The sequence below is a fragment of the Diadema setosum genome, chromosome 4 (genome assembly GCF_964275005.1).
Source record: "Diadema setosum chromosome 4, eeDiaSeto1, whole genome shotgun sequence".
Classification (NCBI taxonomy): Eukaryota; Metazoa; Echinodermata; class Echinoidea; order Diadematoida; family Diadematidae; genus Diadema; species Diadema setosum.
In genome coordinates this window covers 18155406-18173893 of record NC_092688.1, presented here as the reverse complement: position 1 = coordinate 18173893, position 18488 = coordinate 18155406, and the positions used below count along the sequence as shown (strand labels likewise).

Here is an 18488-nt window from a genome sequence, read left to right as displayed (position 1 = left end):
GGGGTGTATGCCATTGTGCTTGTGTGTTCATTCAGAGGAAAGACTCGGCAAGTTTAGCAGCTGTTTGGCTAGAAGTCAAATCTGAGTAAGTGCTGTAGCGTGTGTTGTCAAGTGGTTCATTTTACTCCTTGCCAGTCACAGTGCCAAGGAATACTCTCCCTTTGTCAAACCATTCTCGTTTTGCTCTGGCCATGAAAAGCACAAACACTTATCTGTAAGAAGAAAAATTGATGAGTCTTAAGGTGTGTTTATATTATACACATGTATCAACCTGTTGAAGACAAGCTGATATTGCCGCAACACTCATTTTCCATAGACACCTGCACGAGTATACTCGGGACTCGTTTTCGAAAGGTTAATGTGTGCATGGGGTCAATGTAGCATTTGACAGGGTCTGCAGATGAATCAAATGTGAGAATGCAACTTTAATTGGCTTGGTGAGTTAATCGATGTCTGTTCTGCTTGTTTTCTACCCTACAGACATCTGAACTTTAGAAACACTCAGCGTGTCAAGTATGTTTTTAATGTGTTCGGCTCCAAGGGAACTAACAACTTTGCTTCTTTCTTGCCTGTGGGCTGGCATGGGTCCCAGGGTGCTTTCATGTGTAAGAGGTTCCTCTGTTTCCATCTAGATAGTCTTGCTTCAAAGCAAAATGTTGTTTGACTTGATTTGATTTAGAGTTGATGTATTCTCTGTATGGCATGCTTTACAATTACATCAATTTTCAGCAATTTTGTTAATATCGTATATACAAACTACAAATATGGCATTACTATTTTTTTTTACATGTGTGAAGGTTTATCATTTACCACAAGGGGAAAAAAAGTTTTTATATAGTGAGAAAACATCTGTCTTACACAGATTCACGGATGGAAAAAGAGAAACAGCTGCAGAACAGAAGAAACTGTGTACTCTATGTTTGTATGTGTGTCTGTAAATGTGTTTGTGTGTGTGTATGTGTGTGACAGCTGGTCAAAAACTTTTGACTTGTGCATTTGTCAGTTTGATGAATGCTAACTTGAAGACATAGTTTCTGAAGTCGGTGACATGACATTTTGCTCCTGCAACAATCGCTTCGGTCTTATTTTCTCCAAGGACTGAGGGTTATGGTTAGGGTTGTGATAGGGTTATAGGTTTAGTTTGATAGTAGGATTAGGGTTAGAGTTATGTTTGTGGGTAGAATTTATGTTTAGCTCAGCATGCAGATATTTCATGTGAGGAATTGTCACAGGAACAAATGTCACAACATTTGCTCCTGTGACAATTGCTCCGGTCTTATTTTCGCCAAGGACTTAGGGTTATTGTTAGGGTTGTGAAAGGGTTATGGGCTTAATTTGATATGAAGATTAGGATTAGGGTTAGGATTATGTTTGTGGGTAAATTTATGTTTGGCTTAGCATGCAGATATTTCATGTGAGCAATTGTCACAGGAGCAAATATCATGGATCTTCTGAAGCCAAATTCATGTTTCTTATTCTGTCAGACTGAGAAGGAGCTGAACATTTACAAAGAATTGTGGTACAGACACATTAAGATTTTGAAAACTTCATCATTTTTAGAAAAACTGTGTCGTGCAATCTTGCAGGCAGCCTCACTTGAGTCCCGCCACAAGCCTTTCATAAAGACTTCTCGCAGCTATTAAAGGGGATGGCTAGTAACTGATCAGTGGGAATCAGTGGAAATGCTGGGGGATGATCGTTCCAATCCTTGTGGGATGAGGACAAGTCCAGAGTATACTTGGGCAAGCATATATGGGAAATGCGTGGTGGAGCAAACTCAAACTGTCCTCAATGGGTTAACAATTCAGATCATGTTCAGCAAGATCATGTTTGGCAAATCATGCAACGAATTGATCAGATTTGGGATATGCATTGTGCAGTAAGTGCACACGATTCCGTGCACAATGGCAGCTTAATGTGCTGAACGATATTATTGGAGAGACTTGTCAAGCAAACATTTGAAAAGAATTGTGAAGGTAAATGTCAATGCTGCAGGCAATTATCTGATGTTCGAGAAGAGATGAGGAGTCTGCAATCTTGGAAAGAAATAATGGTGTGAATCCCGCTGGAAATCTCACGCTCTGCCCTAATTCTAGAGAAGTTGTGAAACGAGGGTATGTACATTGTCGCCCCGCAGTGTAATTTGCTACTCACTTTCGCGGGGATTAACTGGCGTGGGTTGACTTGATATGTCAGGCCATGCATTAACCTTTCCCCCCGTCTCCCCCGGGGGTCGTATCGATGCTTGGTAGAATAAATACGAAGTGGGTCTCTGTGGCCGGCCGTGTGGAAGCAGGATTAGCTTCACTTCTGCCGGCAGATTAGAAATTTGGTCTCCATGAACTTTAGATGCCTCCATCATTGCTCTCTTCCCTCTCCCACATTTTTCTTTCTTTCTTTCTTTGCTTCTTCTCTTTCTCTTTCTCTTACTTTCCCTTTTTTGTCTTCCGGGCAAATGCAAATATCAACCCTTTCATTTTCTTGTCACACCTTCACACCTTTGTATCTAATTTCTAAAGACAATTCACTCTTAGCATTTAGGTGGCATCTGTAAGATGGGAATTGTTGATACTGTAGTAAAACTATACAGTCATGTTTTATAAGTAGTTATACTGTTGCATTTTCTATTTCATTAGCTACAGCTGCATATCTCACCTACTACAATTTCTTCTTCTTCTTCTTCTTCCTTTTTTTCTTGAATTGCCCCCTTTTTTTATGCCTCCGCCACGAAGTGGTGCCGGAGGCATTATGTTTTCGGGTTGTCCGTCCGTCCGTACGTACGTCCGTACGTCTGTACGTCCGTACGTCCGTACGTCCGTACGTCCGTACGTCCGTACGTCCGTCCGCTTTCGTTTACGCGATAACTTGAGTAATATTTACTGGAATTTTACCAAACGTGGTCCAAGTATGAAGTATGATGGGGCAATTATTTGATTAGATTTTGGGTGAAATCGGCTAAAGGTCAAAGGTCAAAGGTCAAGGTCAAATCATGAAATTGTATCCGTTTACGCGATAACTCAAGACTGGATGGAGCAAATTTCACCAAACTTTGTTGGAGGATGATGTATGATGGGACAATTACTTGATTAGTTTTTCAGTGAAATCGGACAGAGGTCAAAGGTCAAAGATCAAGGTCAAATCCTAAAATTTATCTGTTTACGTGATAACTCAAAACTGGATGAAGCAGCTTTCACCAAACTTGGTCCAAGGATGATGTATGATGGGACAATTAATTGAGAAGATTTTAGTGACATTGGCAAGAGGTCAAAGGTCAAAAGGTCAAGGTCAAATGCTACAAATGTTGCAATTTCCCCCATATCTATGCAATGCCCAAAGGTATTTTCTTGAAACTTGGTGTGGACATGTACTACTGCGTAAAGATTCTCCAGAGAGAGTTTCATGTCATAAGGTCAAAGGTCAAAAGGTCAAAGGTTAGGTGAAAATGTTGCAATATCACTTTTCTTGCAAATGGTTCAATGTATCTTCGTGGAATTTGGTACATATGCATGTACTGTCTGGCAGGGATTATCTAGGGAATTTAGGGGTCATGGGTCAATAGTCAGGGGTCAAAGGTCGAGGTCAACTCCTCAAAATTTTACTATTTCCCTCATATACTAGTATATGCAATGCTTGTATTATTAGTTTCAAAACTTGATACATGCATTACCTAATGGAGATTCTCCGGGAAATTTCCAGCCAGAAGGTCAAAGGTTAAGGGTCAAAGGCCAGGTTTCAATGCCCCCCCCCAAAAAAAAAAAACAAAACAACAACAACAAACAAACAAACAAACAAAACAAAAAAAAAATATATATATTTTGTACCATCATCACACTCTTTCGTCATACCTTGGAAATTACTCAGTGCATAAACTTCCCCAAAATTCCCCAAATATGTGTACCTGCACTCCTAGAAAATTATAGCAAACCCAGTTCAAGACATTTCTGACAAACATGTCATTTCAATATTTGGCAGTTATGTGAAACTGTCATGGATCACACATTGTGAAGACATTGTACTATACGCCTATTGGGAGAATCATGCATTATGGCGGAGGCATCAGTCGCCATAGCGACATTTCTAGTATTGAATTGTTCCACAATACAGTATGTGATGTTCCTGAGCGATTTTACCTCAAACTTTGAAAAGATTTGTGCTTCCACCATTTCATTTTGCCAAAGTTTGGCACAAAAAAAAAGTAGCTACATTGTAACACAGTTCACTGTAATTTTACATGTTCTGTAGATTTAACTTGACAAAATAAGGAATTAAAGTGCTCTGTTTTTGTTACTAGGCAGATGTGAACCCATGTTTTTTGGAAAAGATTTTGTAGGACGTTGAAGCAGGCATTAAAGAGAGAGAGAGACCATGTAGGTTAATTCTCCATTTGGAAAAAAAAAAAAAAAAAGGTTTGCACTTTAAATGATGTCATGCATTCAACAACAACAACAAAAATAGACTGTCTTATGTAGTGTGGGAACAGGTTTTATAAATTTGTCTGATCTAGTTTTGATGTGATCAAGTATAGAATCTCCCGAATCAAACGAGGCATGTTGTACTTAAGAAAGAAAATTATTTCATTGCCAAAAACCATCCCCCAAAAAGGAGGACATGCTCAAGATTAAACTTCAGCTGCAGCATACCTTGACTCATCAATGTGTCTTCACAATGCAATTGCTAGAGGGGAAGGTGGGGAGGGTGATGAGGTAGGTGGAAAGATGCTTTCTCTCGACAAGCCGGCGGGGTTTGACAAGATGATCTTCTATTCGATCGAGAACAAAACCTTTCCAAGCATTGATTTGTAGAGCAGTCAGTCTTCCTGCCAACTATTCCCCTCCCAAGCCCATATTTTCTGTCTCTCTCTTCGCCGTGGAAGCAGTGTGAAGTGCAAGAAGCGCACAATTACGAGGAGAATGTTAGTGTTACGAGGCTGCGAGGGGACAAACATTTCTGTTGACTTTGGGCCAAGTCATGCATTAGTCTCTCTCTGCTTCCCTGACAAATGAAAGAAAAAATAAAACAAAAACTTAGTAGCTGGGTTAAAGGGAAAATTCACCCACTCGTTATCTCTCTCTCTTTTTAGCTCACCTGAGCCAAAGGCTCAAGTGAGCTATTGCGATCGCCCTTCGTCCGGCGTCCGTCGTGCGTCGTGCGTCGTGCGTCGTCCGTCGTGCGTCGTCCGTCGTGCGTCGTCCGTCGTGCGTCGTCCGTCGTGCGTAAACTTTTACATTTTTATCTTCTTCTTGAAAACCCCAAGACCGATTTTCATCAAACTTGGCAGGTAGCATCCCTAGGGGGTTAGGAACTCAATTTGTTAAAATGGGCACCATGCCCCACCCAGGGGGCCCCCAGGGGGGCCCAAACCCCCCAAAATTAAGGAATCTGTAAAAATCTTCTTCTCTAGAACCAGAAGTGATAGAGCTAAGTTAATACTATGAGTTAGTACATTGATGACTGTAGTTTCAAGTTTGTTCATGGCAGAATCAGGGGTGCCCCCCTTGGGACCCAGGGGAGGGGGGTGGGGAGGGGTCCTAATGGGGCCTAAATTATACATTTTCATCTTCTTCTTGAGAACCCCGTGACCAATTTTCACCAAACTTGGCAGGTAGTATCCCTAGGGGGTTAGGATCTCAATTTGTTAAAATGGGCACCATGCCCCACCCAGGGGCCCCAGCGGGGCCAAACCCCCCAAAATGAAGGAATCTTTAAAAATCTTCTCTAGAATCAGAAGTTATAAAGCTAAGATAATACTATGAGTGAGTACATTAATGACTGTAGTTTCAAGTTTGTTCATAGCAAATCCAGGGGTGCCCCTCTTGGGGGCAGGGGGGGGGGGGGGTTGGGAAGGTCCAAATGGGGGCCTGAATTGTACATTTTCATCTTCTTCCTGAAAACCTCATGATGGATTTTCGTCAAACTTGGCAGGTAGCATCCCTAGGGGGTCAGGATCTCAATTTATCAAAATGGGCACCATGCCCCACCCAGAGGGCCCCAGGGGGCCCCCAATCCCCCCAAATGAAGGAATCTTTAAAAATTTCGGCCCTTATTGTACATTTTCATCTTCTACTTGAGAAGCCTGGTCAAATTTTAGTAGAGCTGTGAATAATTTAGATTAGTGACTGCGTGAAAGGTGAACTTGCGATACTCAGGTGAGCGCTAGACCCGCGGGTCTCTTGTTAGCTCTAGCTCCCTTGATCCAGCGGCATTATCCTACTTCCCAAATCACTTTCCTGTGCCATTTCCATCATCCTGACCAGGATGTTTTTAATGTCGCCTTTCAAAATGCCTAAACAGGAATCATTATCAGGTCTTCATTAACTGTATGTCGGCACAGTATCTAAGTGTAGACAAAATTATCCGTGAAGATCCGAGTGTCTCGTAAAAATGTGATTTATTTGTAACATCATAAATTCCAATGGTTTTTAATGACACACAAGGGAAACAGTTTTCTCTTATGACTGCTGCAGTTTGGCTACGTGTTTTAATTCTATTATTGGTGCACGCTCACATTGTTTTGTTGTTGTTTTCAGTGTTTTTAATGTCCATAATGCGGTTTGTACAGTCAGTCACAGTTCACTGTGCAACAGTCATCATCATTCAAGTTTAGAAGTGTGGTTTTATGTCGCCCTCTCTGGTGATTTGCTTTTACGTAAAATGAATTCTACAATTAGTGCTTTCCCAAGTGTGTGTTTCAAATTGAAAAGTTTAAATATAGATTTTTTTTTCTTTTGTTTTTGTGATGGCGGTATTTAGGATTTAAGCTCTGCTATGCATGGCATGTGCAGAACATTAATTTATTAATTGGTAGAAAGTGAGGACAATCATTCAGGCGTTTACCATGAAAATGAGGGAATAGGACTTCACCACTTACATTCATGATGTCTATCTTGCAAGCTATCCTATCAGAGGAGAAGAGAGAGAGAAAAAAAGTGATAAAACTAATCACAATTCACTCCACAAACTACATTTTGTGCTGCATGAATTCTCTGTGCACATCAAAAGTGAAGTGAACTATCATTGAGTGAAACCAGGACAAAGGCAGACAAATGTAAATGAGAACACAAGATAAATAGAAATGGGATTGCGCCTATGGCATGAATTGTAAGTACTTTAGTGATAGTGAGAAATCAATAACCAGACTCTCCTCCCCTTTTTTTCCCCTTCATTCAAGGTCATGTGACCAAAGGATGTGACGGAAGAGGCACCATGCATCTGTGCCCCGGGCCTCATGCAGAATACTAAATATACACTGCTTATACTTCACAGAGCAGAGATAATGATATACCATAAAACCAGAAATGTTTGTGTGCATTTTAATTTTGCGTATTTTGCAAGAGCCAAGATTTGTGAAATTAAAATGCATGTGAAAGTTCTTGTCTACACTGTATGCATGTAATGCCAGTGGCAATTTGTGAAAGAATTTCATGCCGCGAATAAGGCCGTCGGCTTCAATTCATGAAAATTTAATGACATGAAAATATATTGCTTTCCAGTATGTTTCATGGTGAACACAAGTTGTAAATAGAACAGTGGAAAAATGGTGCACGTCCCTTTTCAGGACTCTATAGAGCGCAAAAGTGTGATGTCATAGCCATTCATCACCATGGAAACTGGTTCTAAACAACCTCACCTGGTCCCCAGTGTTTGTGCTTGCACCTGGTTCCAACCCAAGCTATAGCAAAAGACTGTGACATCCTCACTTCTTTGGTACTGATACCCAAAACTGTCTTCAGTTATGAGTACTCCATTGTTTCTCCGATATGTACTCTAAAATTTTAAATTCTTTTTGAATTTCATTCTTTGTAAATGTGTAGACTGTAGTTTTGTCTTCTATTGTGAATGGACAGCATGCACCTGTTATATACACCTGTGATACACCTGTTGCAAACATACCTGTAACATACCTGTACAGCTGTATCACCTCATACCAAAGATAGACCTTTTACAGGCATGTGAGGCTGTAAGGATGTCTCCATGTATGTTTATTCTGTACATGGAATTTCTATGCAGGCAGACAGTGATAATTGTCCCCGCCGAACGAGTTCGAGCAGGGGACTATGAAACGGGCTCCGTACGTGTGTGTGTCCGTGTGTCCGTGTGTCCGTCCGTGTGTCCGTGTGTCCGTCCGTGCGTCCGTGCGTCCGTGTGTCCGTCCGTGCGTCCGTGCGTCCGTCCGTGCGTCCGTGTGTGATCAAAATGTTCAAAATGCTACTCCTTCGCCATTTCTAACCCGATTTTGATTCTGTTTGCTTTATATGATAGCACTACATGGGAGCTTTGAAACTTCTATGAAGAATTTCAGTTGTGACCTTTGACCTTGACCTTTGACCTATATTGTACATTTTGCTTCAAAATGCTACTCCTTCGCCATTTCTAACCCGATTTTGATTCCGTTTGCTTTATATGATGGCACTAGGTGAGGGCTTCAAAACTTCTACACAGAATTTTGACCTTTGACTTCTTTGACCTTTGACCTTGATTTTTTGCCTATATTGTACATTGGCTACAAAATGCTACTCCTTCGCCATTTCTAACCCGATTTCGATTCCGTTTGCTTTATATGATGGCACTAGGTGAGGGCTTCAAAACTTCTACACAGAATTTTGACCTTTGACTTCTTTGACCTTTGACCTTGATTTTTGACCTAAATTGTACATTTTGCTACAAAATGCTACTCCTTCGCCATTTGTAACCCGATTTCAATTCCGTTTGCTTTAAGTGATGGCACTTGGTGAGGGCTTCAAAACTTCTACACAGAATTTTGACCTTTGACTTCTTTGACCTCTGACCTTGATTTTTGACCTGTATTGTACATTTTGCTATTAAATGCTACTCCTTTGCCATTTCTAACCCGATTTCGATTCCGTTTGCTTTATGTGATGGCACTAGGTGAGGGCTTCAAAACTTCTACACAGAATTTTGTCCTTTGACTTCTTTGACCTTTGACCTTGATTTTTTACCTATATTGTACATTGGCTACAAAATGCTACTCCTTCGCCATTTCTAACCCGATTTCGATTCCGTTTGCTTTATGTGATGGCACTAGGTGAGGGCTTCAAAACTTCTACATAGAATTTTGACCTTTGACTTCTTTGACCTTTGACCTTGATCTTTTTACCTATATTGTACATTTTGCTACTAAATGCTACTTCCGGCGGGGACATATATTACGCACCGCGTAATTTCTACTTTTCCTTGTTTATGTTTGAAATGCACAGCAACTTTGGTGTCTTTTTAGTATCATGAGCATTGTAAATTGTGCTGTTTACAAAATTGAGATACAGTAAATGCATATGAGCTAAATGATATTCCTGTTGATATTTTCATCATGGAGAACTTTTTATCAGATGCAGTCAGTCTACATTGACAAGGACAAGACATCATAATTGATTTATATTTACAACAAAGACAGTACAAAACTTGTACATGTAAAGTATTTTGATACATGGTTTTGAATGGTATTTCCCAAAAGAAAAATATGGAAATTCAACATACAAGTATGAATTCTTTTTTTACCCAGTGATGAGGACTTGATAAGAATTAGATAAAAGCAGACATACTTTTTGTAGTAAACCATCAGAGATATAAGTGCTGTTCTTTCTTTTTTTTTTTAAAGGACAAGTTTACTTTCATAAACATAAGGATTGAGAGAATGCAGCAATATTAGTAGAACACATCAGTGAAAGTTTGAGGAAAATTGGACAATTGATGCAAAAGTTATGAATTTGTAACATTTTTGTGTTGGAACTGCTGGATGAGGAGACTACTACAGCTTGTGATGTCATATACGTACAACAGTAGAAGAAAATGTAAAGAAAATTCAAAATATTTTCACTTTTTACGCATAATAAAAGAGCACTTAACTTGCCTCTTTCTTAAGGCAGAGGGAATGATATTACCCATAACATATGTCGGTAACGAGTCAAGGGAATGTGTACTTTTTTCAAAAGATGAAATTTTGTGAAATTCTCTGTATGTATTCCTTATATTGTTGTACGCATGTGACATCTAAGTTATTCACACACTGCAGTAGTCTTCTCATCCAGCGGTTACTGCACAAAAACTTCAAAAATTCATAACTTTTGAACGGATTGTCTGATTTTCCTCAACCTTTCAATGATGTGTTCTACTAATATTGCTACATTCTCTCAATCCATATGTTTATGAATGTGAACTTGTCCTTTAAGGACATGCTCTTGATTTGTTCCTTTAAACACAGTTTTGTGTACATCTTGAATGCCAGAGGTTTTCACCGAGCATGTGATGAGACATGTACGTGTTGTTTGTGCCAAGGAATTCTAAGTTGTTATGTCTGGGTGCATCCCACCCAACCTGTCTCCCCTCCCCCCCCCCCCCTTCAAATCACGTGCACTCTCTCTCAAACATACCATCAGACTAATGCGTGCCATGCGTGTGCCAGCTATCAATTAAACCCAAGCATGGTGTAGAATCTTGCTTCAAGCACCAGAGCAAAAACCAGGAGAGAAAAAAAAAATGTCAAAGTGAAAGAAAGAAAGAATCAATGATCGTGTGAAGGCATGGATTTCATTCCTTTCTTCAAGCATGCTGGACGAAATAAGACGGTGCCCTCTTTGTCCTGTGTTAAAGAAGGATGTGAATGTTCCAAATTATGTCTACCTGTAATCACATGCATTTTTTAACATTCAGGTTACATTCACGTATGTTTATTTTTTGAAGTTTATCGTTTTATTTGTCTGCAGATACTTTTCTGCATATATTTCAAAATAGATGTTAGCAACAACGATATGACATACATGACAACATAATCAGGTGATAAACAAATAATACAGTAAGAATGAAGAAAACACAGAGTACATAAAGATATTCAATAACTAAGCCTTGTTTGATTTGATGAATACCATTTGGGTTAATGCAGAGTGTTGGACTATCAGAAGCAGTTTCTTAAAGCTGTAGTAGCCCATGTTGAACTCCATGTTTACAATTCAGATATTACTTTATTTTAATCAATGTACCAATTTCTTGCTTGCTCTGTCTGTCATCTTGGTATCATCTCATACCCAACTAATGTCCTTTGATTATACAGTTTCAAAATGGAAAAGTGGAGTTGTAGATGTCCAAAGTAGTGTTCAGTTTGATTTGCAGATAACCACTGGTGTCTACTTCTTGGAAATGCTGCATTAGAGGATTCAGTGATTCAGCCAGCATTGTCTCATAGTTACTTCTGTGGTCTGCTATTCTTGTGGTCGTTTTGTTTTCATACCCCCGCCAAACGAAGTTTGAAGGGGGTATATAGGAATCAGCAGACGGTTGGGCGGTCGGTCGGGCGGTCGGGCGGTCGGTCCGTTGCAAATCTTGCGTCGCGAACTACTTCCTCAGTTTTCAACTGATTCCCGTAAAACTTGGCACAGATGTGTGCCTTGGGTTGTAGATGTGCAAGACGTATTTTTTGACAGTACCCAAAAGTATGTTGCCATGGTAACGGCATATTATGGGCAAAAATGGGTACAAATCTTGCGTCGCGAACTCCTCCCACAGTTTTTGATCAATTTTTATGAAATTAGGTACAGATGTTCATCTGAATATGTTAATGTGCAAGACACATATTTCCGCAGTGGCAAAAAGTGCGTTGCCATGGTAACGGCATGGTATTGGTAAAATATAGGGCAAAATGCTTCATGGCAAAACTGCTTCATCAGTGTTCTTCCAATTCTCATGGAATTCATATTGAATGTTTGTCTTAGGATATAGGTCAGCATGACACATTTCTTGACAGTGACAAAAAGTATGTTGCCATGGTAACAGCTCACATATTATGAGCCAAAATGATGGAAAATTTTGTGTTGCAAACTACTTCCTCAGTTTTTGCCCAATTTCCATGAAACTTGGTACAGATGTGTGCCTTTGGTTGTAGATGTGCAAGACGCATTTTTTGACGGTACCCGAAAGTACGTTGCCATGGTAACGGCATATTAATGGCAGAAGATCAAGGAAAGATCTTGCGGATTTAACTACTTCCTCAGTTTTTTGACCAAAGCTTATGAAATGTGGCACACACCTTGATCTTGGTGGGAAGATGTGGAAGACATATTTTTCAGACGTGTCGGAAGCTGCGTTGCCATGGTAACGGCATATAAATGGCAGAAGATCAAGGAAAGATCTTGCGGATTGAACTACTTCCTCTGTATTCGACTGAAGCTCATGAAATGTGGCACACACATTAGTCTTGGTGGGAAGATGTGCAAGACATATTTTTTGGACATGTCGGAAGCTGCGTTGCCATGGTAACGGCATATAATGGCGGAAGATCAAGGAAAGATCTTGTGGATTGAATTACTTCCTCAGTTTTTGACAAAAGCTTATGAAATGTGGCACACACAATAGTCTTGGTGGGAAGATGTGCAAGACATATTTTTCGGATGTGTCGGAAGCTGCATTGCCATGGTAACGGCATTTAAATGGCAGAAGATCAAGGAAAGATCATTCCTTGGGTAAGACTGTCGTCACGGGGCAGGGGTATTAATCACCTTCAGTGATATTTCTAGTTGTTTTTGTTTTTGTTTATGACTTAGGACTGCTGATGGTTGAAATCCTATACATGAGGAGAAAAAAAAATGTTGGTAGCACTTAACCCTTTGTGTGAACCCTTTGTCTACTTTGGGTTCCAATTAGCACAGAAGAACCCATAGCATTGTGCACACTGTCCAAAGTTTCTGGAATAGAAAAGGTTAAGAGTATGTCCCCTACTCTTGAAGGTGTGAAAAAAAGTAAGAGAAAGGTGGGAGACTAATTGCCTCATAGGGAACTTGCCATAAACTACTGGTATACATGTAGATCTAATGGTTTATTATTAAGTGGGAACATTTTTAATAAAACCAGCATTTTTTGTTTGTCCTGTCTTGCTCACAGCCCCAGAGATCCTAAACGAGGAGAACTACACCCATGCGGTGGACTGGTGGTCACTAGGTATCATCATGTACACTCTGCTGACCGGTGGCTACCCAATCGACGGCGCCAAGACACACTTCACAATGTACAGCCGTGTCCTGGCCAAGAAATACGTCCTCCCTTCCAGCATCAGTCAGGAGGCCTGCGATGCTCTCGACAGAGTGAGTTGCTTCTTCTATTTAACCCTTTCTGTGCTTTGAGTTCCAATTGTCACAGAGAACTCATAGTATTGTACACACTGTTCAAAGTGTCTGGCACAAAAATAGGTAATATTCTGATCTCCTGTCTTCAGCAATAGGAAAAAATAAATAGATTATAAAATAAGTACAGCCTCATTGTGAAACTATTTTCCTTATCTTTCTCTAAGTGTACCTGTTTTCAGTGGTAGAACAAATAAAAAGAAAATGTAATAATAAGAGTAGGATATGAGGACAAAGACAACCTTACTGAAATTTCAGGTGGGTTCCTCTCTTGTCTTTATCTTCTTAAGCCTTAGCTTGAGACTAATTCCTTCTTTCCTTCAAAACTTCTGGAGTCATAGACTATAAGACCTGGAAATCATCCTATCTCTGCCTCTGTGCTTCAATGAGAATGTCAGTTGATTCCTTGAGTTGGACTGAAGAAGTGCATTACTTTTTCTAAATATTCACTAAAAAGCCAAAATGTGCTAAGGCCATTTCAATTGAAGTTATGAGTCAAAATTTATTCATAGATTTTGAAAACCAGAAAAGTGTTAATACTGATATAAAAAAAAAAAAAAATACCTTCCTTTGGTTTGCAACTGGGGATTTACTGTATGTTATGTGCGGAAGGAATTCTGTATTTTGGCATGCTCTAGCTACTGAAAGTTGAAATTGATATTCCTTTTGATCTCCCTCCCCATGTCTCTTTGATTGCAGCTTCCACCGCCAGTAAATTTCAGAGTCAGGAGAAACAACAAAACTTTAATTCCACATTTCCATTTAACCCACAGCTACTGAGGAAAGACCCCAATGAGAGACTGCAGTCGCTGGGCGAGGTGGTTCATCTGGACTTCATCCGGACCATCTCATTGGAACAGCTCGTCCGGCGTGAGATTGTGCCGAAGAACTACCTCAAGCGACGGCTGCCCCGCACCATAGCCAGAAAGTCCACCAACAAGAAGGGACGGGAGTTCCTCTATGACAAGATCCCCACCGAGCTTCACGTAAGGCTCTTTTTTTTCAGTCACTAGAATTTAATGAGAGCAGTCATGGTATGAGAGACAAAAATAGTTTCATAATGAGGAGTGTGTATTATGCTGCTAAAAAATTGTCAATATCAGAGGAAATGGTAATCGTGAACTTTAGTATCATCATTATAAGACTAGAAGCAACCTTCAGTAACATAAGCTCATTTGTATTACATTATTAAAATACCTGCAATTATGTTTCACCCATTTCTTGAAATTCAACTTGAAGACTCCCATAAGTAAAGTACTTCTGTTACATAATGACCCAGCAGCCCTGTTTAACATGTTCGGCGCTGTTTCCAAATCCTCGTTACTATCGTTTGAGAAGCTGGCTGTCATAATGCCTGAATCATACATAGCAAGTGTCATGTGTTAGGAATGGTTTGATTGGGATTGTTTGTTAAACATACCATACTTTCACATTGGATGTCATCATACTTAAATTGGTGTGTGATTTATGAGATTTGACCGAAATGTCTCCTCTTTCCAGACAGATTTTTTTTTCCAAGATTGTTGACTGATTTCTTGATGTAGCTTTGATTTATTGATATAGCTTTTCCATTTAACAAGAGAATTTTCCTTCTTTTATGTTCATACATTTTCTTTCCATGCAGGTGGACAATTTTGAATGGACTCGGGTCACACAATTATAGCACCAAAGAATGGACTTTTGTTGGGAAGCGTTTAGAAGAGTGTTCTTTTTTTTTAATCACACTCTTCATGAAAAGGAGCAGCTGCAAGATGGTGTCCCAGTCATGGCGGGGATGGAAGCAAATACCTTGAAAAAAAAAGCTTAAGCAGTATTCGGGCAGCAGGTGTGATGTTAGGGTGAGAAGCAGAAAAGAGGAGGAGGAGGAGGAGGACACTGTCTGCCCCTCCTTTCCACACCACTGCCAACATCAGCAAACACTGCCTGATGATTGCCGACCATCCCACAGAGGCGGAGATGAGAACAGATCTGGCTCTGTACTTAACACGAATGCGAAAGCTGATCATCGAGACCGAAGGAACAAACCTCGACAGTACGGCTGGTGTGGGGATGTCATCACATGTCTCCAAATGCACGGTGTCATCCAGTGTATGTTGGGTTCCGGAATATGATAGTCTCGTATCACAGCATTTGTATGTTACTGATGTCTTACTGATGCGGGGTCAAAGCGTGAGTGAAAAATGACCACTTGCCTGCCACGGAAGGTCTGTGTTGATGGTCATCCCCCACATGTTTTTTACCAACCTTATCATGACCATGACCTTTGACCTCTGTTGATACTAATAGGATGTGTGCTCAGAGGCTCTGTGAGGAGAACAGCATTATTATCATTTTTTTTTTCCATCTCCGTATGGTCACCTCTTGTAGTGACCGTAGGTTGACCGAGAGAAGATGGTTAAGAGGTCAGGTTAGTGTAGCTGGTATTGTCCAAAGTGACCGCATCACTTGTACTTAATTGATGTCTTATCATGCATGGAGGCTGAATCTCTTGAGGCAGTGTATTCAATCAGGCTTTAGAAAGGACTGCTATAACGGCAAGAATTAAAATGCACAAAGTGGACAATAATTGCACATTTATTTTCTTTTTAATAATATGAAAACTTACCACTTATTACTTACTTATTAATGTACCAGACATAGAACATGAACAAAGTTTCTTACTTTGTTCTGCAACAAGTTAGCTTCATAAAACACTTGTACACTTAAGAACAATGTAGAAAATATACATATCCTCTAGCATGAAATTAATGGAATTCAATAATAATTTTCAGCAATGTTAATTCTTTTCACACTACCTGCATGAACAAAAAACACAAAAATATATATATATATTTGTCGACTACTGCGACAAATTTGCAAGGACATACATCTTATCTAAGGAACACTTTCCATATACTGTATACACCATATATTTAGCGAGTCTAATTTTTCATGAATTAGGATTTCGGGGCAATATCATGAGTGATTGAATTCGCGATCTTGGAGTACAACAATGGATGGAGAAATGTAGGCATGCATGTTGCATTTATGTCGGAATCAGAGTTAATATTTTTGTTAAATTAGTGAGCAGCTCCTGACTCGTGATATTTGTGGGGGTGGGGGGGGGGGGGACTCATGAAATATATGGTGTGGTCAGTACTAGCCTCTTGTTTCTTGTCTTCTGGGAATGAAAAATGCTATAGATTATATCCACTCCTGCATTGAGCACTGTTTGTACTTCCTATGATCAACCAAGTGAGCCCCATGTTGTGGTAGATACATGTAGATCATTAACCCTTCACTGTTGGTCTGTGGGATGTGTTAACATCACAAGTGATGGATGAAATGTCCACTCTGTGGCAATTGTGTGTACCCCATGAAGGATGAAAAGGGAAATATGGACTTACTGGGGCCAGTTTTCTTTTAAAATGATACCAAATATATTTCAAGCATCCAATCTTTGTGAATCTCAGTGCCTTTTGCATGTTTGATCATGATCTTTCAAATGCATCACTCTCTTAACTCTTATCCATGGTAGATCATCCCTCTCCCCCTCACTCTCTTTCTTTTTCTCTATCCACCTATCAATCTATCTATCAATCTATCTATCAATCTATCTATCTGTCTATCTATCTATATGTCTATCTATCTATCTATCTGTCTGTCTATCTATCTATCTATCTATCTATATGTCTATCTATCTATCTATCTATGTATCTATGTATCTATCTATCTTTCTATCTATCTCATCTTTCTGTCTGTCTATCTATCTATCTCTATTTATCTGTCTATACCTATCTATCTATTGCTGAATATATATTTTCTCCCTCTTATGTACGAAAACACCTTTTCCTAGTCTATGACACATTGTTTGTAGGCTTACATGCTCTTCTTAGATGACCCTGTCAGAAAAATGGCAGCACAGCAAGGCAAGACGAAAAACTTTATGATGGATTATTTATTGACTTTGTGAAAGACTGTCTGTTTTTTGCTATTGCTGACAGGGTAGACGTGGACATAAAGTAGACTTTAGTTATTGCTTGTAATGTCTTAGTTGATTTTCAACTGCACTCCATGGCATGCCTTGTAAAACACATTCTTCTTGTCATTTCAAATTCATCACTCTGTGTACTTTTGTTCTTTGTTCATGACTACTGGATTGATGGTAGCCTTGTTACCAGACTGAAGAAAACATTTTTGGGCTCCTTGATATCATGATGCTTGAACATTGAGAGCACCTTTTTGTCTACGGTGGAGTATTATATTGTGCAAACATTGTGAAACTAAGATATTGAAAGTACACTATTTTGGTGTGAGATTCCGCTGATCTGATGTCATGTGCATGATAATGAAGTTCAGGAAAACATATTTTTAGACATTGATATTGTACAGTATAGTATTTTATTGACTTTGATAATGTACATACATGTATGTGCCTTTTTTACAGGCTTAACATGAATATGAAAGCAGATTTGACTGCATGATAGATTATTTGCTGTAATATTATGTCAGAAACACTATAGACCACATTTGTAACAACATCTATGAAAATATCATGAAAACACATTAGTATTTACTTAACATTTGATACCTTTTACTCTACAAACCTTTAAACTTGAAGTTGTCATTTGTTATCATTTTTAACCCTTCACGTGCTCCAAGTGCCCATCGATTCAGAAAACCCAATGGGATTGTATGCAGTGTTCGAAGTCCCTTGCACTGAAAGGGATACTACCCAAACCTCTCAGTTATACCCTTTGGCCCGAATTCACGAAGATGGTACAAATGAAACCATGGTTTAAACCATGGACAAAAACCATGGAGCGCCAAGTGTCGCACGCAATATTTCGTTACGAAATTGGTAATTTCGACGACAAAATGGCCGTTTCGTTAACGAAATCATCATTTCGTGGACAAAATGTTCATTTAGTTACAAAATGTCATTTCGTTACAAAATAATCATTTCATCGATGAAATGACTGATTTCGTAACGAAATATTCCATGCGACACTTGGCGCTCCATGGTTTTTGTCCATGGTTTAAACCATGGTTTTATTTGTACCACCTTCGTGAATTCGGGCCTTTGTGTGAATTATGCAAAATTGTTGTTTTGTGTGTAGACAATTGTCATTGCTAGAAATTCTGAAAGAAGCTGGCATGGATACTGTGCCTCATGTACTCTATTATTATGCGCAGAATTTCCATGTGCTTTTCTTGCATTAGAGTTACAAATTTGGTGAATTCAAAATAAATGAAGTGTAAGTAAGTCTTTCTGAATATTAAATGGGGGAAAAGTGAATTTGAACTGTTGGGGGGGGGGGGGGAATAAAAAAAAAGTCTGTGCAAATGTGTGACAAATAGAATTATTTTCCCAATTCTCTGACA

General features: G+C 39.5%; 1 protein-coding gene across 1 annotated transcript in view; it reads left to right on the top strand.

Moving 5' to 3' along the window:
* LOC140226965 (ribosomal protein S6 kinase-related protein-like) overlaps window positions 1-14977 on the top strand; it is a 123893-nt gene extending 108916 nt beyond the window's left edge. The window contains exons 8-10 of the mRNA XM_072307402.1: window positions 12886-13085; window positions 13898-14110; window positions 14749-14977. Coding sequence (XP_072163503.1) covers window positions 12886-13085; window positions 13898-14110; window positions 14749-14787 — 452 coding nt within the window. The 3' untranslated portion in view covers window positions 14788-14977. The remainder of the gene's footprint in view (window positions 1-12885; window positions 13086-13897; window positions 14111-14748) is intronic.
* The last annotated feature ends 3511 nt before the right edge of the window (window positions 14978-18488 follow it).